Source organism: Dicentrarchus labrax, unplaced genomic scaffold, assembly GCF_905237075.1.
Source record: "Dicentrarchus labrax unplaced genomic scaffold, dlabrax2021, whole genome shotgun sequence".
NCBI lineage: Eukaryota > Metazoa > Chordata > Actinopteri > Moronidae > Dicentrarchus > Dicentrarchus labrax.
Window position 1 is genome coordinate 6,499,937 of NW_026136721.1, and position 23,288 is coordinate 6,523,224.

The 23,288-nt window shown below is 38.9% G+C and overlaps 1 protein-coding gene across 1 annotated transcript in view; it reads right to left on the minus strand.

Moving 5' to 3' along the window:
* Nucleotides 1-908: 908 nt before the first annotated feature.
* The window catches only part of vegfc (vascular endothelial growth factor c), a 70,347-nt gene continuing 47,967 nt past the window's right edge, over nucleotides 909-23,288 (minus strand). The window contains exons 4-7 of the mRNA XM_051386426.1: nucleotides 22,377-22,516; nucleotides 14,034-14,176; nucleotides 7,116-7,440; nucleotides 909-2,936 (exon numbers count right to left, since the gene is read on the minus strand). Of these exons, the coding sequence (XP_051242386.1) occupies nucleotides 2,828-2,936; nucleotides 7,116-7,440; nucleotides 14,034-14,176; nucleotides 22,377-22,516 (717 nt within the window). The 3' untranslated portion in view covers nucleotides 909-2,827. The remainder of the gene's footprint in view (nucleotides 2,937-7,115; nucleotides 7,441-14,033; nucleotides 14,177-22,376; nucleotides 22,517-23,288) is intronic.

Here is a 23,288-nt window from a genome sequence, read left to right on the forward strand (position 1 = left end):
AATGTTTGTTTATAGATATGCATAACTGTACATATTAGTCTATGTTTTTTTTGTTGTTGAACTTGTCTGTTTGTTTATACTGTTAATCTGTGTTTGTACATTGAGAGCAACGTGAAACCAGGGTCAAATTCCTTGTATGCGCACACATACTTGGCCAATAAAAGAGATTCTGATTCTGATTAAGATGTGACTATATATCACATGTCACTTTTATCGTTTAACCATCAAAATGTGGTTGTCTTTTCAACACAGACAAGCCTAGCACATAGCATATCTAAGTATAGGAAAGGCGAAAGTTGACCAATTTTCTGACCGAGCCTTGCTCAACTGTTATTAGAGCACAGAACGAAAAGGGGCGAGACTTTAACAAGCAGGCACACGTCTTTTACAATCTCAACAACTCCCAGAACCACAAAAGCATTATAGTTTGGTTGCATCGAACCCAGCCGACAAGGCCTGACATTCAGTGACTTTATCAGATTTAACTGCCGGGTTCTTCATCCTACTCAGTGAGGGCAAATCTGTAGAGCGAAAACATCTTAGTTCAATTTAAAAAGCTGATGGATGTTTTCATATTTCCATGACGTTAACCTTCATTTGTACCCTGCTGTCTGTGTAGCCGCAGGGAGGACGAGTCATTCCTGGAGAATGTTCAGGAAGGAAATGAGGAGGAAACAATAATATGGTTAGTTTACATGTCTTTATGACTCAACTGTCCAGCATCCTCTGAATTTGGGAATTCTGCAATGATTTTTTGCAGACAAATCATTTTCCAGGGCATTTTCCAGGAGTTTTTCTTGACAATACAAGGCAGCACTTGCTCACACACGGCCATATAATATACCAGACCTACTGCTGACACTTTTAACTCGTTTTATTTCTCATTTTTTAATGATGCAGATTCATGATGAAGTTTTTACAGTTTATTTTTAACAGTGTCATTTTGCCACACCACATATGTAAGTAACAGTTAAAATTCAGATTTATTTCATTTTACAGAACATGTATTTTCTAGAAAGTCAAGGTGTTAATTTGAATTCTGAATACAATTAACATTGCTGTGTAAAAAAGGTAGGAGATCTGAATGAGGGGCAAAAATAAAATTCTAAATTTCCAGGACAACATAGATTATTTCCAGGATATCTGGTCAATTTAGTCAGTTTCCAGGTGTTTCTATGATGGGGAAACTAGTCTCTAAATGTCCAGGTTTTCCAGAATGCGTTGGTACCCAGTCATTTGCATTGAAAAACCTTTGAGATAGATTGTTCTTTTATTCATAGAATGCCAGCGTTTGAGAATGTCTCACCCCTACAAATCACATTTTCTTTACATTGCATTAATGCTCAACATCTTCCAAAGTGGCAGTGTATTGTTGAATGTGTCCTTGCTACCAGTTGGCCACAGGTTACAGTTCATTTAATATGCTATGCTATGTGTTAAGTGAGGTAATCATTATGGTGGATGACCTTGCTATGACACAAAACTGAACCCAGAAGAGAAATCAGTAAACTTGATGGTGGTGAAAAGGAAAACATGAATTTGTTTTGAGTTAAAAACCAGCTGTTGTAGAGTTTCAATAATGTAAAACTATAACTGTAAAAAGTAACATAATGCATCCATATCTATACAATTTATTCCAGTTCAAAAGCAAATAAGTTTTCTCTCTTAGATAACTGTGGCCTGTATGGACATTGATTTAGAATAGCCATTTTATTACAAATTAAGCTGACTTTCTTCTCCTTTAGAAATAGTGCTAAATTTTATATTTTACCAAAGGGAGGTTGAATTGTCGTCAGCCTTTCTTCTTCAAAGCTTGTGAAAATATCAGTTTTTGGTGTCATATGTTATACTCACGGAATATGATTAACTATGGGTACCAAGACCCTGAAATAAATAAAAGTAAAAAGAATATTAAAGATCTCCTCCAGACATATATTACGACATATATACAAATAATCAGTTTGGAACAATAATGTATTAATAATGTAATGTCTGACGTGTTTTTTTCCCATAAAAAAAGTATTTCCACATTAAAACCTTTGAATATGCAAATGTTGTTCATTTCTAAAGTTTTCCTGCTGGACACAATATGTCTCCTATTTCACTGTAAAGTCCATTCTTAGCATATGTGCATCTTCAGCAAATATTCACATATATGAATAAACTGAAATCGATCAAGGAGACCACAGATTTTATCTTCACCTGCCATTCAACTTCTTACAACAGTTTTTTTCTGATGCTGAGTGGTGGATTAAGAGCAGAATACCCTCAATATAATATGCGAACAGACAATCTATACAATATTTAGTATATTTTATTTTACATATATACTATACAGGATACAAAAATATTGATCACAGTGTATTTTCATGGAAAAAGATTGAACTTGCAGTAAACAGGTTTAAAAATAACATTTAATAAATTATATAATCAATATCTGACATAAGAATACTAAGACATAATTAATACAAAACCCCCCAAATATTTTAAAACAAATTATTTAGACAATATTTTAAAACAAGTGTCGAGTGTTGACTCTCTCTCTCTCTTTCATTCCATCCTTCTGTTTCTGGGCTGCACTCTACCATTAAAACGTCCTCATGGCCGAGTCAGTGCATATTCCACCTTCAAAATCAGCAGAGTTCGCCATATCTGCACTCCGATCACTGAGGTTCCCCACCTTCACCATGGTCTGCACACTTAGCTGCCATCACAGCTGACGGGGATACTCGTGACCAGCAGGTCTACAGGGGATGGATGGGTGGTGAATTCTACTTGCTAAGTTTGTTATCTGTTCATTAGCACCTCATGAGCGGTGAGTCGGTAATTAGTCCAGCCGTCTCCAATGGGATGGTATGCAGCGACACACTTCTTCGCTAAAGGAGAAACCTGGTTCACACCTCCGCCTCCTCACCTCGCAAGGAGGCCTGAGACAACTGTAATAAAAAAGAAAAAAATGGATTTAGCTTCAAAACTAATAACATCAATGTAAAATGTCTAAAATGTAGATTGTGTTGGTGAGAAAAATCACTGTTGGTTTGGAAGGACTGTGTCTCTGTCACAGATCTTAAATGATCTAACTTTGTGTGCAGAGAAAGATTAAACAAAAGTACCACTGAATTCATGAATTGACGGTTTTGTCCTCACCCAGGTGGGTTTGCTGGTTGGCATAGGCTTGCAGCTCTCAGCTATGTAATACACACCATGACTACAACAAGTAACGGAGACTTTTTAATGGGGTTAGATAAGTAGAGTGGTTTCAAAGTCTGAACCTATAGTGACGTCCACCATTAGTCTGTGGAGTACCGCTGCTCTCATTGGCTGCGCATTTTGAGTGGTCCATAGCAGGAAACAATGGCGGCTAGCCTGATCATACACAATCTCGTATTACAGCTAAACAGGACAGTAAAAAATGTTTCTGAAACGATTTTAAGTCAAGCAAGAACTCAGCCTTGGTACATGGCAGCTCTACCAGGTGAGCTATCAGGGCGCCCCATACATTTTTGCAATTTGCAACCATATTTTCAACCAATGTATAGCTCCATTAAACAATGTTTGAATATGAACACAATCAAAGGCCTCCATGTAATGTAAAGCATCTCTAATACTATCATTCCCACTAAGAATCAACACCCTTTTTCCCCCCCCCAAAAATTTTTAAAAAAAAAAAATATAACAATTTTTTTTTTATAAAAAAAAAAAAAAAAATTTTTTTTTTTTTTTTTTTTTTTTTTTACTATATAAGAAAAAAAAAAAAAAAAAAAAAATTTAAAAAAAAAAAAAAAAATTTTTTTTTTTAAAAAAAAAAAAAAAAAAATTAATAAAAAAAAATTTTAAAAAAAAAAATAAAAAAGAAAGGGCCTTCTTGTCAATTCGGCCTCAATATAATACATAGGGACACTGTATTTGCGTCCAAGCTTGGATTTTTTTCGCCTCAACTCTCCTCTTTATGAGTTTTCTCAGCCATTACCAAAGTGTTTTTGATGCTCCCTGAATAGCGCGCACCCACCTTACAACAATAATATATATATATGTATTATAATATAAGTTTTTTAAGACTGGTAACACTGGTAATTTTTAATAAATATACTACATATGAAACTTCCATATATAATTACTTCTGATCCAAACTAGCTCAAATGTTTTAAAATAGGAAAGTTGTATGATCAAAAAGCGTATGTGAAAGCACACAATTGCTCTCCCAAATCTAAGGGTGGTTGGTGCAGCTGCTCCGCTGGCTCCATTGCTCAGGCGCTGCTGGTGCGAATGAAAACTAAAGACTGTCATTGTATAGCCAGTATTCACAATGTCCTCCACCGTATCCCAGGAGCCTGTAGATTTTCTGTCGAGCCAAACACTGCTGCAAATGATTGAAAAGCACTGCTGCCACACAAAGACAAACACTAACTACTTTCTTGTGGGTTCTAAAGGTCAAAAGTCACAACTAAGGTTTATATTTCATAGCAGTAAAAGCTACAGCCTTCAGAACTACTATGATATTTACAGCCCATGCCTAAACCACCAGAGCTTTCACCAGAACAGGATGTCCAATGGGAAGAAGTGTTTTACAGTTTCACTTCTGATGCAGTTATTGAGAAAGGGCTAACATTAGTATTGGCGTTCAAAAGCTCTGGTTAACCCCAGCCCAAAGTCAAGGCCTTATAGTTCCACCTTCAAATGATTGAGGAGTGGAGATGAGTGGATCCATGGAATTCTCAAAACATGTGAAGCCTTGGAGGGCCGGACCCCCCTGGAATACGCACTTACATGTCAACAAGACAAAGATTCTAGGACTGGCGTGTAATTGCCACTGCTTTTAAAGCTACACAGGGTGCCACTTTGTGGGTGACAGAATATTTAGATACGGTTACTTAAATAGACCTATGAACCTATGATGAAATACACAGAGGAGATCAAATAGACACACACACTCCTCACATTCACATACAGACAAGTGTCAGATCCTAGACACTAGGGTCCTACAGCTACGTTATACCCATAAATCACTCTCAAACAAGGTCACAAAGGGTCAAGAATGAACGGGATGGATGGATGTGTGTGTATGTGTGTGTGTTTCCTCCTGTGCGGGGAAAGGAAATGGTTAAGTGACAGCTAGGAGAAGCCATTAGCACACTGAGGTCTTGTATTACACACCGAGTTCACTGCAATAACCACCTAACCCTGCCGGACCGGTGCTTTCCTCTGGCTAAACTAGGGTGGCCATTTCCTTCACATCAAAAAGGAGGACACTTTGCATACACAGGGACACGCAAGCAGATATTTGTTTGGTATGATCCGGTTTTAAATTCTAATGTTTTTCCACCAGATGACATAAAGGTGCATACACATACCACATAGCTAATAATAAATATACAAGATACAGCTCATGACAACGTGGCCTTCCAATTCAGATTACATAGGTCTAATAAACATCATACAGAAACTGTTCTTAATGTTTTTATCTGGATAGATAAAGGGTAAAAAAAATACAGCACCTTCTGTTTCAGATGGCTTTGCCTATCTATATATGAGTATGTGCATTTTCAGAATTTCAGTCCAACAACCCACATTATGTTCTCTGTCTAAGAGCTTGATTGACAGCCTGGTGGTAGCAACTGCAGTGATCTGCAAATCAACACATGGCTCATTGAATATTAAAATTAGCCATGTGTTGAAAGGTCATAGGAAAATGTAACCAATGAAATGACTTAGTCTGACACACATTTTTAGCCAATAAGTATTAAACTAACGAGGTAATGTGTCAAAAGGCGACCTTTTTAGTTATTTTCTCAAAATCCGACAGGGCATTTAAAAGCCGGACTGTCCGGCCTAAAGCCGGACGAATGGCCACCCTAGGCTAAACACATTAGAGCACATTAGTGGCGGTGTTTAGCCAGAGCACTGGTCCTTCAAGTGTGTGTGTTGGTGTTAGAGCGGGGGTTGACTTCTCCAGGATGATGCAACCACTGAACCACTAAAATATAACAAGAACATTGGCCGCCAAATGCCTCGGCATAGTTACGGTAATATAGAAAAAATGTATGCTAAGTTGGTCAACTAACTGCATAAATAAGCTAAAGCTTCTGTGCCAACACACTTGGGTTCACGTAACACATGGCATGTTCCTATAGAGACTTGTAGTATCATAAGCTATATTAAAAGTCCAGTGTGTAACTTTTAGGAGGATCTATTAGCAGAAATGGAATATAATATTCATAGGTATGTTTTCATTTGTGTATAATCACCTGACAGTAAGAATTTTTGCGTTTTTGTTACCTTATTGTGAGTATTTATCTACAGACGCAGCGGGTTGCCTTCCTTGGAGGTCACCATATTGAACTGCCATGTTTCTAAAGTAGCCTAGAATGGACAAACCAAACACTGGCTCTAGATAGGGCTGACCCTATTCAGCTACAGAGAGTTCACACAGGAGGCAGGTTTATTCCTAATGAGAAGAGTGTTTATTGTTGACTGTTGGAAACATAAGCCGAACTGTTTCGAAAACCAGAGCTAGTTTGGTGGAAAAGGGGTCCGTCTGACCCACACTTCTCTTACCAATAGTCCCTGTTTGTAGCTATGATTGCAGTGTTATTGAACCATTTATTTTACCTCCGCTTACTATCTTGCCATCTCAGCTTAGCTCATAGCTGAACATGGATGTATGTCAGAACTATGTGACTATGTAGCAGGCATACTGACACTAAATATTATGTGAAATGCATATTTTAAATTACATTTCATCAATCCCATTGATTGATTGAAGTATTTTCATTTGAAAATGTCTTGTATTTTAATGGTATTGTATGTTTTAAATTTAAATTTAAATTTCTTTGAAAAAAGAAAAAGAAAGAGGAACCTGATTTTTTCACACATTATCTGTCTCGTGTTCTACTGTCAGGATATAGTTTCAATAAATATGACAAAAAGATATTTTTATAGAAGTTACCTTCTGCAGCTTTAAATAAATATAATTAAATTAGTCTCAGCTGGTCTTCATGTTTGTCCCAGCTGAGGAAAAGTTTCTTTAAGTGCTGGGTACTTTCCTGCTAAAAGTGACATTTTTAATCTCTAAAGATAATTAAATGGCAGTGGTACTGATCGGTATTGCTCCTTACCTGCAAGTGGCTTGGTAAAACCTCCTTCCTTTTAGGAAACATTTGTTGGGCGACTCGTTACATTCACAGGAACACTTTGTTTTGTTTAGGGGCTGGTGCCTTGGACACGTCTTGCTACACGTGCACTGACAGGTCTCCTTATTAAAGACATGGTTTGGTGGGCAGGAGGGCGCAGGCAGGATGTTGCAGACGCACTGGCAGGTGTTGGGGTCGAGGTGTCGGTTAGGGCCACAGTCTTGAGTTTGATCCCCACGCTGACACACACACTGACAAGTCTCTACGTCCAGTTCCTTACCTGGGCCACACACATCTGCTGAGAATATGTCTGTGGAGATGGAGGGAGAGGGAGAGACACAGGTTGGGTTTGTATTAAACAACAGGAGACATAGAGTATTCTATCTCTCTTTTCTTTCCTTTTCATATGCTTCTAGTCTCTTCAGTTTAGAGTTCCCCAGCATAGTCAATTGACAGAGCAGGGATTATACCACGGTCAAACGGCCGGTGCCCTGTTTTGAACTGGCCATTGTACCCTTAAAAGAAAGTTGCAGATTTCCTAATTTAAAACTGCATACAACCCAGCAAATAAACAAACCCAACAACAACAACAACAGTAGCACAATATTTCTCCCATTCCAGAAATATTATTTGTAAGTATTTGTGTTTTGTGTTTGCTGCAGAAAAAAAAGTCCCTGTTTATGTAACGTTACTTTGGTGTCTTGTGGTAGCCTAATGCTAACTCTCCAAAGGAGACTGACAAGCTATGGTTAGCTAATTAGCAGCTATGAGTCAGGCTAAACACAATTAAACTCGCAAAAAACTTTTTGTCGCAAATCGTTTCAGACTTGCAGTGCTGGAAGCCGCGGTTGTGATCAGAATGATTGCACTTAAGGGAAATGCAAAGGTTACATGTGGTCACTTGCTGTTGTAAAGTCTTACAAAACAAATTATGCAAAACCCTGTTGTAAATGTTTGCTATTATTGAAAACACATCTAAAAAAAACTGTGTGCGTGACCGTTGTTTGACGACACTGATAAACTATGAAACTGAGACATTCCTGAAATGGACTAGCGATGTTCTCTGTTTCCTCAGGGATAACACAGATGGTTCTCTTTCAATACTGGCAAATCAGCTTTTAGCTGAGAAACACAGGGAGAGGAAAGGAAGGTCTGGCAAATGGATGTTCAGACTGTTCCATACACACATACTGTGTGTGTGTGTGTGTGTGTGTGTGTCTACAGATGAACAAACACAGATAACAAAGACACAATTTGCTGCTGACAAAATGCCAGCTGTGTCTACTCCAGTATGTACTTACACAGGCTGTAACTACCTAAATCACTGTAATGAGCTTCAGAACTTAATTTACTGTTTTCAAGCAGAGAACAAAATCTTCACAACATATATAATATATGGAGAAGTCTCAGTAGGTAACCCTTTTGGTAAATTCAAGGGCAGATGTAATTTATTTGAGGGAACAAATTATGTAATTTGAGGAAACAAATAATTAATTTAAGAGAACAAATTACTTAATTCAAGAGTACAAATCATTTATAAATTGAAGGAACAAAGTATTAATTCAAGGGAAAAAAGTGCAACAATACTTAATTACTTACCTTAGAAGGTACAAATTACTGATTCAGAAGCACAATTTATGTGGAAACTTTAAGGTTAAAATAACTTTAGCTGCCACCAGACCCTGAAATGTTCATTAAATGGTAAAAGGACTGTACTTATACAGTTTCGACCACTCAGTGTGCTGTACACTACATGCCACACTCATCCCATTCACACACATTGCACTGCCATGCAAGGTGCCAACTGCTCACCGGAATGGAAACTAATCATTCATACACACTCATACACCAATGCACAGCATCGGGAGCAATTTGGGGTTAAGTGTCTTGCTCAAGGATACTTCGAAATGCAGTGAGAGGGACCAGGGATCAAACCGCCAACCTTCCAATTAGTGGACGGCTCTACCTCTGAGCCACAGCCGCCCCATTACACCTCACAACAACAATTTGTAATGCACAGACCCTTCCAAGAAGGGACAACAGTTACCGTCATTTACAGACAAGAAATGTTGAATATGGGTTTGTGGATTACGAGAATATTGAAAGATTTGAATGGAATGTCATATTGACAGAATGGTTTGCACAATCATGATATAATATAGTGATATAAAAAGGCTATAATTATGCAGGATCACATAGTGCTGATGCATTGTGGGTTAGCTGACAATATTGTTTGTGATTCAGTGTGACAGTCACTGGCAGAGGTCAGTTTTCTGTAAACACACATAAACATAAGCAAACGTACAAAAACTAGTCCCTAGTGGAGTGGTCAGTGTTATCTCGGCATGTGGAAACTAAGCTACAAATTTGTGGTTACTCCATTCCAGGATATTATATGGAAACCATCTTTGGAAAAAAATGTCATTGTTGTTTTTGGGAAGCTCCTGTTCATTGTTTCTGGTGGGAACAGTTTGTAGAAAAAACTGTTCCACTACCAAGCTTCACAGTTTGTAATTTTTTAACCAATTATCAAACCAACGATATTGCTGCATTGTCTATTTAGGACATGATTTCTGGTTTCCAGTATAGGACTGGGGAATATTACTTGGTTTGTAGCAGCCTATTCAAGTTTTTTTTTGGTTAAATCTCTATTCCTGATACTGCCAAATTTTGCCACACATTCCTGAATAATAATGACTACTGAGTGTTCCTAAGAACTGACAATGTCCCAAAATCTACTTGTACTAATCCAGGCTGCATGAAGTCTTAATGCTAACACTGCAAAGTAAAATATACTGATAACTTTACACTAAACTATTAAACCAACAGGATACAAGCCTGTCCCTGGCAGGCACTGAGCCTCCCAGGCAGGAATAGTCTCAGTAAGGTAAAAAAGAACGGATATTAAGTATTGTGTAAGTATATTAAGTGAAAATTTGTGACGCTGCCACAGTGTTTCTGAATACTACCTCTGGAGGGCACCAAAGTTCAAATTGTTTTATTATATTAGCTTTAAATTAGGCATTTATTTCTTGAGACATATATTACATGATTTTGTAACCTGAAGAATGAGCTGTTGGTTATGAACTTGGAAGTGCTAATGAATCTGCCACCAATGTTCCTGAAAAAAGTGAATGGATTCCAACAAAAGTTCAGCCACGCATCCTCAGTAAAGTAAAAAAGCCTTTATTACATAGTGGGAGCCCTAGTTACTTGTTCTCACTGACATTCTGATAGAGAAAGCAACTCTGTCCATAGATGGCACTGGGCACTCAGTTCTTGTAGATGATAGATAATCAGGGGTTTTAGTTTTTAGTTTCTGACAATATCTCCCACAGCCTGTATTCGCTGTCTGGCTGAACTTGGCTTTATGAGTTGTGTTTTGTTAAGTTCCATGTATGTGTAATGCACTTCTACACCTCACATTATTTTTTCATCATTTCGTCTTCATCTTCACCTCCTTATTTAAACACCATCCTGTCGTGCACACTCTGTATTTCAAGGTAATTTCTTGCCTTTTCAGACCTATCAACACATGTTTTTGGGGAACTCTTCAACAGAGTTCTTGTGTAATATATCCTAATATTAGGGTCTGTTCTGCTGGACTAATGCCATAGTTTGTCAAACCTACTTGCCAAATTTCTGTTTTATGTCCTAATCTTCGAGGGGTGACTTGGGGGTCTCTCTCCATCATGAGAAGTTGCTGCTTTGTGAATCTGCTGCCCCGACAGCTGAAATTAACGATGGCGCAACAGACTCAGGGTGATTTAGTCGGTCCACAGATCAATCTAGTCAAATGTATTGATTAAGATATCTGTCCTTGATATACTGCACAGCGCCATCCAACTCATAACAGAGCAGTGGTTCCCATAGCCCTTGGGTGCTTTTGTGGCTTAGAGTAAAGAGCGGGTCGTCCACTAATCGGAAGGTTGTTGGCTCGATCCCCGGCTCCTCCCGCCACACGTCGACGTATCCTTGAGCAAGATACTGAACCACGAAATGCTCCTGATGCCGTGCATTGCTGTGAGAATGTATATGAATGTGTTAGTTTCTGTTCAATGGGCTTTGCCATCACTGAGTGAATGTGTGTGAAAGGGTGAATGTGGCATGTAGTGTAAAAGCGCTTTGAGTGGTCCAGGTGGTACAGGTCCATTTACCATTTACCATTTTTAGGATTGGCCAAGGTTGCCACAGGTTTTATCATATAATTGTTGTTGTCTTTTTAATGACCTTTTACCACATTTAACATCATCAACATTTACATTAACTGTAAATGTTTTAGGTTTTGTTTTCAATTACATCAAAGAAAAGAAAAAGCAATAAATGTCAAATTTTCTGTATTTAAATTCTGAAGTTATACCACAGTTAATGACATGACAACCCACTGTTGACTGTTACACAATGCACTTTCTGGCTCAAGCAGTAGAAGGATTTGACGCGGTGAACTGGATTCAAACAAATACTGTTACATCTCAGCCCTCAACCCTACTCATCTAACAGCTTAACGGACAGGTTTTATCTGCCTGTGGAAGATTTCTTTCCACTATTGTCCCATTCACTGTGGTATGGTATGAAAACCGCTCCGTACATCAGCAGCCATCATCCATGGAGGGCCTTTACACCCAGCATCGTGGGAAGGCCAACAGGACCATCAAGGACCACAATGTTCTTGCTGCCATCTGGAAGACATACTGCAACATCTGGTCCCACACCACTAGGACAGCTTCATCCCCATAAAACTGCTGTCACTTTACTTGCACCCCACTGGTACACTTTACCCTTATAATACTTTATTTAATATTAACCTGTGCCAGTGTGTGGTTTGTCCATTTTGGACTACCGTAGAAACTTCTTATTTTCAGGTGATTATACACTAACAACCACATGCCTATGAATATTATATTCCATTTCTCACAATAGATCCTTCTGAATGTTTCACACTGCACCTTTACTTGTATTGTAGTAATATGAGTAGTCTGGCTCATCTCCCTGTCATGGAGCTCTTTAAAAAACTTTGCACAGCAAATTTCATGAACAAAAGCCATTATTTTATGAGAACTCATATTTTCTTCACATTCATTCTAAAACTACCCAATCACCCACTCACGCTTTTGTTACTCAATTTTCTTTTGAAATATAATTTGACACTACAAGTATCTCCTACTATCATTCACAGATGATTTGTTTTGGCCCTGTAATGTATACAGTGTAAGTGTGTATTGATATGCATGAGTATCTGTGGAATCTGCTTCTCCGGGGTCCCCACATTCTTTTGTTTCTCATTTGTTTACACTGAGTCCGGGGTGTTATCATAGCCAAACACACACAGTGAGGAACTCACAAAACACACACACACACACACACACACACACACACACACACACACACACACACACACACACACAGTGCAGTCATAAATACTCCTCAGAGAACACATGGACATTCTGCTGTCATAAGACTCTCATGGAGAAAGATGGCTAATAGTGTGTGTTAAGTTCATCTGCAGAAAACTGTAGTTCCCAGTGCAGTATGTTATATTTGCTGCTATGGCTCTGTACCTACTTGCCCAACCACATGCATATGTGGAAAGCCTAAAGGCTAAAACACACTGGCACCGAACATCGTGCATCAACACAGCTGCCTTTATGTATAACCCCCACACTAGCGGTGACTAGATGCATAGTGGCAATGCATGGACGCGCCCGCTTCACAGCACTGTCCTATTTCCCGGCGCCACCACGCCTGAAATTATTCATTATAATGGCATAAAGGCATTACCTGGCGAGTCATAGGTAGTAGGTAATTATAGCAAACAAGTATTTGTCATCTGTGCAGATCTGCTGTCTCCACAAGGCTGACCAGCTTCAGGAGATTGACGCACTGCAACATGGTGCTTCCTGTTTGTGCTAGGGATGGCGCTTGACACGCGCCATATGAGAACACACCTCCATGCTCTTCTATGTGCATGTGCAAATCGGCTTGCAGAGGAAGTAGAATGTGTTGGCATGCTAAAGCTGCTTAAATAAGGTACCCTGAATCACATTCGCCAATTGGATGCTTGAAGGGAACCAGCTGAACTGTGTTGTTTACGATCAGCTGCAATCAGCTTACTTCTTCAGAAAAACATGAATCTCTTAGGAGTTATAGTAAAAATCTGCATTGCAAAATTTCTTAAGCAAACTCATTAAAGTGAAAAAATTATATCTAATAATTTAATATTTTAAATTGCAACTGTTGACTTGCAACTGAAGAATCGGGTTCAGAGCTCACTATGAACAATTTCTGAAATGTGGATTTTTTTTCTTTCTAAAACTCAAAGATTTTAGTTTTTCTAAAGAGAAAGTAAATTACCTCAACTAAAGATTATAGGTCAGCAAAACCTTTACTATATTTCAAAACTTGAGTTTGACTTAAAACTCAAACATTTAGTGCAGATAGCTGTCTTGAAATTATGAGTTTTCTCTACAGTTTTTTACAGTGTACAGATGAGGCCCTCCCCACCACCTGTGGGCCACCTTTTCTTTCAGTTTTCTTGTGTATACAGTCTTTAGAATGCTGGTTAAAGATTACCCACATGAGTGCTCCCATTGGTTGTAGCGCATTGAGCTCAGAGAGGTAGATGTAAGGAATGCAGCTGATTTCATCACAGTGTAATTTCTGTTTTTCTATCTGCATCATTAATTTGCATCTATTTAGGTTACACATTAGGTATTATGGACATGGAAAAATAAAGACCCACACACAGCTTCCAAAAGCTGCCATCTACTCTGCTTAAATAGTCTTGGCTTTGAGGGTAACTTCCTTGCTATTAGACCTACTGTATACCTATCAGCAGCTGTAATTGTTGATTTTCCTCCTGAAAAATGAGCAATAACAGCGTCCTCTACGTGTCCAAACACTCACCAAGGTGCTGTTGGGAGGGCCTCGGAGGGGGAAGTGGTGGGGGAGGGGGGTTGTGGTGCACATTGGTGGTCATGCTGACACATCGACACTGCCTGCTGCTCCAAGTCTGACCAGGAGGACATGTCCTGTTGGCTACTGGACACCTGTAACAGAGAGAGACACAGAGAGAAAGATTTAAAATTGCATAGTTAACCCCCAGAGGTGGCCCCTTTACTGTATGCAATGAAAAATCACAGATCAGACTGAGGTGGGCCCACCTGCTGTATATGGTAAGGTGACTGCATTTAGATGCTTGGTGATGGTATGTGAAATATCCTATTCCATGTGTGTGAAAGGGTGAATGTGGCACGTAGTGTAAAAGCGCTTTGAGTGGTCAGAAGACTAGAAAGGCGCTATACAAGTACAGGTCCATTTACCAATTAATAATTTTTTTTTTTTTCCTACTTGGGCCAAAAATGTATGCATGTGCATGTGTCCGTCTATTGACTTTTACTGTCAGCAGTATGTTTTATAAAGTTGCCACCCCCCCCAAAAAAAAAAAATTGGCACACTGGTGACATGATTTAGCGTGTGTCTGTGTGAACCATTACAGTATGTGTGTACGTGTGCTTCACCACTAGGTGCCACTAAATCCTACACACTAGACCTTTAACTGATACGTACTAGCTGATACTACCAGGCTGCAAGCTGAAACCGAGGGAAGCAAAACACTGCTTTTCAGTAGGTGTTAAATTACTCTTTAATAACTGACTGCAAAGGTCCAAATTTTCCAAGTTTCTCTAACAACTTCAGTCTAATCCAATCTCAGATATTAATTCTACACGACCTTCAAAATGTTAAAGCCTATAGCAAAGCCTAATAACACTAAAATCAGTGCCAAAAAAATGTGATAATCTCTTTCTATCTGATCTTCAAGAGTTGCCTGGCATATTAACCGGGAACTTAATTGGAAAGATTGGAAGGGATTCCTCAGATCTGTATGCGAGTGAATGTTAATTCTCTTAACCCGCTGCCAATGATAAGCTGTTTCAAGGATTGTAAACACCTTAATCAAAAGAGGATTCCTTGGGTCAGCTTCAGTCAAGACGGCCAGTAGGGAGAGGGAATTGTCAGAATATTATCTTTAATGAGATATCTCTTGGATTTCAAATAAAAGAAGAAACCTCTGGGATTGCTACTTTCCACATGTCATGTGTTTGGAGAGAGAAATGCTTACATACAGTGGCAGGCCTTCTAATGCTGTATTTATCCATCTTTAGAAATGTACACAGTGTTTTATTCTTTAATAAAAAAAAAATTATTCTTTATATATATATATATATATATATTTATGGCAAAACTAAACGAGGAGATTAGGATTGTACTGCATCTCAACCATTTAGTCAATGGCAAAACACAAAACAAGAAAAAAATATGTAATTTTTTCAAACACTCCCCTTTACCCCTAAGTAATGTTTGTTTTTTTTATTTTGCAAATCTAAGAATGCTCCACTACCAAAGGGTTTTAGCCTTAAAGTGACTGGAAAGCAACAAATACATACATACAAAACACAGATGTGTGAGAGTTAAAAACTGGGTGGATCCAGATGGGACAACCTTTGGATTTGGATTCAACTCTTAAACTGTTGAATCTAAATGTCCTCTTGTAGTTAAAGATTGTCACCCCCTCGACTCCGAAATCTTCCTGATTCAACTTCTAATCATATGGTTTCCATTGATCTAACATCTATTAACTAGCCATTCCTTCCCAACACCTGCTTTTGCAGACACTACTAAACACAAGGTCATGCAATGCAAAGAGAAAGATCACCATAAATGATCTCATTGGCTGACTTCAGCTTCTTATTTTCCCTTTTTGCTGAAATAATTAGGCTCTATATGACATAAGCTACAGGGCCTCTTTTACTATTTGCCTTGTTCGCCAGTGTAACTCACTTGGTACTAAAAACTAAAACAATGCTTACTCTGGATATTTATGTGCCAATAGCACTGAATGTGTTTTATGTCACCCCACCATGCAGCTATAGCAGTCCTATTAGTTGAATCTGCCGGACTGGGGGCTCCCAGTAAATAGCACAGCCAGACCGGGAAGGAATATAAGACTGCGGTTAAGTCAGCTAACGTTTGCTGCACAAATTAGCTATGGCAGCGACAGTTAGCTAGAGTTAACACTTAACAGTTAGCAAGTCCATCAGAAAACTCCGTAAATCCCGTCAGTACAGCTGTTGCCAAACTAGCCTCCGTCGGTCTCGGAGGGTGTGTTCGTTCCCAGTTCGGCCGTGTTCAATGGGAGGCTCCTGAGCCCGGTTCTGTGGCATTAGAATCAGAATCAGAAATACTTACATATACATACTGATCCCTGGGAGGAAATTTGTTTCTAATGGCAGCTACAGCAGCAGTTAGCGGAGTTGAGGCAGAGCAGCCGGAGGATGTCAGAGGAAAAATACTTCCTTCATAAATTATTATCCAGTTTCACCAAAATCCAACCAACTAAATTTTTTTGTACAGTGATCAGTGAGGTCCGGCCCCCAGAAACACTGGAGTTGGCAGACAAATTACTGAATAATCCCTGAAAAGTTGTGGCAGTGAAAATTCTAAAATCTCATCACAACACAGATCACAGTGTTGTAGAATCGTCTATCACCTTTCTGTTTGCTGAGAGGTTTGGACAGAGAGACTGGAAAAAGCATTTGCATGACATTTTAATGGTAAATGGATAGAATACAGCTTAGAGTAGTTGAGCTGATTTAGGGACTGGAAGGACACAGATTGTGGGCAAATAAACATCTCCATCAAAGACAGGCCTCTGGGGTCAACTTCTGATAGGTGGAGAAAAGTCTCTGCTGTTTGCTGTGTTAAGACCACATGACCTTGGTATTTGTTTTCTTTAGTTAAACTCTTCCTGTTTTCTTTTCCCCATTCTTCTTTAATCATTCTTCATCCTTTGACGTCTCCTTTCAGTCTTTCTTCCACCTCACATCTTCCCCACTGACTGCTCTTTACAATGTCAGGGCCACCATTTCTTATATTCTCTCATTCCTGAAACTTCTAAAAGACTGTCATGATGGCCCTCCAGCTGTCTGATCAGTGGATTCTTATTATCATAATAGCCTCATGTAGCCAAGTGTAGCTTTGGATAAGATGACTGCACATGCTTGCCTGTTGCTGTAGTATTTATTGCAATATAGGTTTTTAAAGAGTTAATGCAGCTGGCAAGTTCCATTTATGCAAGTATCAAAGTGACAGGAAATAAGTCATCAGATGTGGATTTAGAAATTTAATTTCATTCATTCCACTCTACACTTGTCATGAGCAACTAATAATTAAAGAAACAGCAGGACACGCACGCACAAAAACACTTTGAAAGATTACAATCATACACATATTTGCTACATGTCTCTCTGCTACATAACTTTAGTAATTCTACAAGAAATGAGCAGTCAGTAATCAGCTAATGTGTCATATGAATGCTCTCTATTATATCATGATGATTCAAAGATCCTTCAGACATTCATGGAATCCAGAGGCAGATTCTCAAAATGTCATGTTTTATGACTTTGAGTGGTGACAGTTCGTTTAGGTTTAGGCACAAAAACTACATGGCTAGGTTTAGTAAAAGATTGTGGTTTTGTTTAAAATAAGTATGTAACATAAGGAGGTAGCATTAGTAATGTTACATATGTAATGTAAAAAACATAAGTTAGGCTTCATACCTAATGTAAGTAATATGCCTAACGTAACTTTGGCAAGTTAAAAAGTAGTCAACAGTAATGGTAAATGGACCTGTACTTGTATAGCGCCTTTCTAGTCTTCCGACCACTCAAAGCGCTTTTACACTATGTGCCACATTCACCCTTTCACACACATTCACTGGCAAAGTCCATCAAAGAGAAACTAACATTCATACACCAATGCAGGGCATCGGGAGCAATTTGGGTTTCAGTATCTTGCTCAAGGATACTTCGACATGTGGCACCAGGAGCCAGGGATCAAACCCACAACCTTCCGATTAGAAAACAACCCGCTCTGCCTCTGAGCCACAGCCACAGTGACTTTTGGTTTCCCGAAAAGTAGTGTCCTGAGTTGAAGTCCTCTGTTTGAGCCATCCTTCCACCCCAACCTCCTCTATATGCAAACCTTCTCACTCTTTATACCACATCACCTGATTGGATGGCATATCAAAACATTACGGCAGTCGTGTACATCCAGAAATTACTTTAGAGGGTTACTTACAGGTAGAAGCGTAGGGACACGGAGGACTTGGCAGTGCTTAGGTGGAGGTAAATTTAAATCTTACTACACATTAAATTTAGGTTATAGTCCATCATTGCATTAAAAAAACTGTAAGTAGGGCAGGTCAAAGTTCTGCAAAATCGAATGGACGTTAACAACGACAACAATTTTAACATTTGACTTTGTCCTCTCCTACAAATATAGTTTGGTAAAACTAGAGGTTTGCCACAACCTCTCTAATCGTCTAAATGCTGGCCTCATATCTGCACATCTAAGCTATGAAGTTGTGTGTGTTGCTTCCGTATATAAATATACTTGTTATGTCCTGAAAGTAACGATATTACTATGTGTGAAAAAGAACTGGTCACAGTGCAGGAATTTATTTACTCGTCAATGTTTTGTACCTTGGGTTATCACCCAGCAGCTAGCAGGTAGAGAGCCCTCAGTGCACTGTAAGAGATTTAGTTACCTTAGAAATAATGTCCAATTCTTTCCCACCGTGAAATCGATTTGTTAGAGTAGATAGAATTTCAGTCAACCTAGATTTTCTTTGGTTGACTACAGCCCTAAATATAAGAATGATAATTTTATAAAAAAGCAAGGTGGTATTAATATTTTCTTCGTGCCCTAAAATAATATATGTATGGTAAACATAACAAAATGGTGAAAATACATCAACTCTCTGTTGTTGAGTAAAGAATTGCTAAATCCCTAAAACCTTACAATAGAGAACAAATAACTTTCGTCCTCTTGCCAAAGATCACCTTTATTATCTGTGGCAAACACAAAAGCCAACTTTTTGATGTAACTATTAGATTTTTCTCATATAATAAATCTCACAAAGAAAGGCTGAAAAAAAAACACATTAGACCCCCTGCTCTAAAACTCACTCTCTCCCTTCAGCAAAAAGAAAAAGTGCATAACCTCCCAATAATTTCCGTACAGTTCCTTAAAGCCACAGACAGTCAGCTGCTGTGCGATAAGGCTGCACAGCCCACATACAACCCAAAAGGCTTTATAAACCATTACCTCCAAAGTCACTTTATATTGCTGTGGTTGATTAAAATCAACTTCACAATACTGTGAAAAAATTCTGATTATCAATGTTACTGAAAACAAACTCCAGTCTGATGCTAAACTTACTCCGGAAACCAGATACATTGTTTGGATTTCCACAAACTGCCAAGAAAAATATACTCCCTCTGAATATACTGCACGCACACACACACACACACACACACACACACACACACACACACAGAAAAAGTTAGTCAGTTGTATCAAACACCACAATGTGAGAATGGTCTGCATTTAGGGAACCGTTGACTTGGACTCAGAGACAGACAGCAGGCGGTGTGTTTGCAGACAGACAAATTGTTTGAAGTTGTGAAAGAGTCTGGCGATGAAAAGAGACAGTGTGGTTTCAATTAGAGCTGCAGTGGCACGGACACACGGACAGACGTGCACACTAATGGGGGGCTGAGAGGACAAATAGAAAGGAAAAGATGGAGAGTGGACAGGACAAAGAGAAAGAGAGGTTTTTGGAGAAACGGCTGCTGTGTGACTGGTGCGTTTCTCTCACTCTAACTCGCCTAATGTGAAACATACGTGTGCTTCATGCTTGTGTGTGTGTTCTTACATGTTGGATCATTTGTTGGTGTGAAAATCTCTACAGTGCGTTTCCTTTTCCAGCCACGGTCTGACATGTTGGGTTTAATGCCACTGGTGTGTGTGTGTGTGTATGTGTATATAATATCACATACCAGCACGTATCAACATTCCTCTAACATCACAAGTGATCGTACTCTCTCTCTCTCACACACTCCATAACATTAGGGCCGATTAATGTTGTTGTAGTGGATTTTGTAAGCCACTGCAATATCCAGATCCCTGGTAGATTCAGGGCAATCGATGTATATAGGATGAAATGCCTTCTAGGGTGCCCTTCCAGTGTAAAAAATGTTAAGTGCCCTCTAAGTTGCTAATTCTAACCTTGGCTAAAATGTTTCACCATAAATGCACGCAACTTTCTGCACTCTGGTGCCCTTTTTAATTTCTCGGACCTGCCTCTCAAATAGCCTGATCCAGAGAGAAAAACTAAACCACAGAAAGCTCTGTGAGAAGAATGAAACTGTAGATACATGGGGAGTGAAAGATCTGTTTAATGAGTCAATCTGAAAGTCTGAAGTTGTCTAAATCCCTATAATTCCCTTTTCATTAACAGAACATCTGTCATATTATAGCAGATCATTATATTACTCATCCATTAGGTTACATTCCAATGATATGTACACACAAACACACACAGCCTTTATTGACTAACCCTTCATGTCTTTCCTTGGTTTGGATTTATTGTGAAGGAACATACAGTATAAGTGCACATTCCATATTGAACAGGTCATTATTCTCCGGTAGTGTACCGCACCCCACCCACATGCACACACGCACACAGGGGCTTCTTCTAGTAACATCTACTTGGATTTCATCCGCACCAGGATCTGACCATCGTTCATCACAATGCTCATTCACCTGATTTGACAAATGAAGGGGACTGGAAAAAGAGCTGACCATACTGAATGTCTTCCTCAGGAGATTTCCTCTAAATTAATTATATATAACTATATACAGAAGATATATCGACTGATATCAGCTTATTAAAGATATGAATAGAAATATACAGTGTGTCGGCCGATAAGTAACAGCAGCTCAGACATACAAAGATATGGTTGAGGTCATTTAGATACAGTGCTTCTTACATAGTTTATTTTTATACTGTAAAAATAATTGTCCTGCTCAGTAAATATGGTCACAAAAATAAATATAAAGGACCCGTGTGTAGGATTTAGTGGCATCTAGTGGTGAAGTTGCAGATTGCAAGCGTCTGTATTTGACCGTTTGGGAATGGGAATTGGCCGTAAAGTGTGTTGAAACTACGGTGGCCCATCTAGAGCCAGTTTTAGGTTTGTCCATTCTGGGCTACTGTAGAAACATGGCCATTTATCATGGCGGACTCCACGGAAGGTGGCCTGTGGCATCTTTAGATAAAAACGGCTGATTACCGATTAATGAAAACACGATTCTTATTTTCAGGTGATTATACACTATTGAAAACATACCTATGCATATTGTATTCCATGTCTGACAATAGATCCTCCTACATGTTACACACCTTTAAGTGATCTTTATCTAAAATTAATGTTTATGTTGTTTAGAAAATGATTGTCAACAATGGGCTAAAGTCCAACTGATACAGATGAAAATAGTCAAATAGTATAGTTCACCGATTTTGTACCAATGTGACTCTGCAAAGGTACATAGAAGGCTGTTTTCTTAAACAAATAACTTTATTGAAGAATATTTAAGTTTAATATTTGTTAACATGTTAAATAATTGAACATATACATTGTCAACCAATTCTAGTAGCTTTTTCTCTCACTCTGAGATGTATTCTACATTGCTGTGCACTCTGCAGGATAAACTTTGCATTGATACCAATTTACATTTTATAATTAATAGACTAAAACACCCAAACCAAATACAATATTAAACTAGTCTGGTTCTAAATATGTATGTTTATATTAAAGGTATCTGAGCTGCCTGCTTCAATCAGTTTTTCTGTAAAATGATGAAACACAGGCATCTTTCTGTTTTCAAAGGACACAGGCCAAGAACTACACCATGAACCACTTCCTCGTGGGATCCTTACTGTCAGAGAGTGTTATGGAGGAGTCATAAATCACAGCATGCTTTATGTAGGTATGCACTCAGGAACATACATACATTTCATGGTGCAGCGGAGTTAATCAAGAGATTATCTGAAAAGTGTTTCCCAAAGTAACACTCCCTGTATACACACACACACAGGAAGCAACCTCTGTAACAATAGACTCAAACACTCTTTGTGTGTGTGTGTTGCCAATAAGAACACCTCTGCTGGAAAAAGGAAAAGGCTGTTCCTGTCCTACACACACACACACACACACACACACACACACACACACACAGCTCTGAGGAGACAGTAGCCAGAAGTAGACGGAGGTCTCCTTGGGGTCTGAACACTGTTTGCAAAGATGAGAGAACTGTCTGCAGTTTGTGAGTATTTGTGCTTACTCAGGCAGGGCTCTCCTGATGATGCTGTGGACTTGTTTGTAGACATCCAGTTTGGACAGACAACTGCACTGGGTGTGGTTAGCCACACTGATGGTCACCGGCTTGGTGCCCTGGGTGATCGGCACTGTGATCTCAAACAGCTGGAAGAAGAGCAAAAGAGAGGGGAGTCAGAGACAGATGAGGCTGATCAAGACAAGGTGCAAAAAGCATTATGTTGCCTTCAGTTTGATGAAAATGTGTCCTTACTGCTAAACTGGGAAGAAATTACTGTCTTTTAGGTTTGCATAAAGTTCCTATAATAATCCAGTTCAACATCCACTTGAACTTCTTTCATAAGAATGTCTTGTTTCTGTCCCAACATTGTAAATCAGACATTAATCTTGTTGCCATAATCCAAACCAAACTTAACTGTTCTGTGATTTAAGATGTGCCTACTGGTTGAGGAATGAAAGTCAAGCAGACAGACAAAACACAAATTATTGAATCCCCAGACTGTTCTATGATTTCCTCCAGATTTTCCCCAGTTACAAATATAACAAGCTTAATGTTGTCACTGGACTACGCTGGGTAAATGGTGTTTTAGAAATAATGCATGTCCACCAGAAAAACAAAATCTTACAGAATGAACACAAATAGTTTTTGATGGCAGTTAGTATAGGACAACTGGACACGGTGCCAAGTCTCTCTGTGAGAGTGGTTTAAAGCATCTACCAATGAATGGAAACTTGATGACTTGGGCGATCCCTTTAGTTCCACAGTGGTGGTATTTTATTCCAGCTGTTGCAAAAAGAGACGTATTCTACCGCACCAAACTTTCAATACAGTACTACTACAATCAGTAGCCAGACCCAGTTCAGTCATTTGGTCAGTGAAAGACTGTTCTTTCTGATCAGTTTGTACAAAAGAAAATAA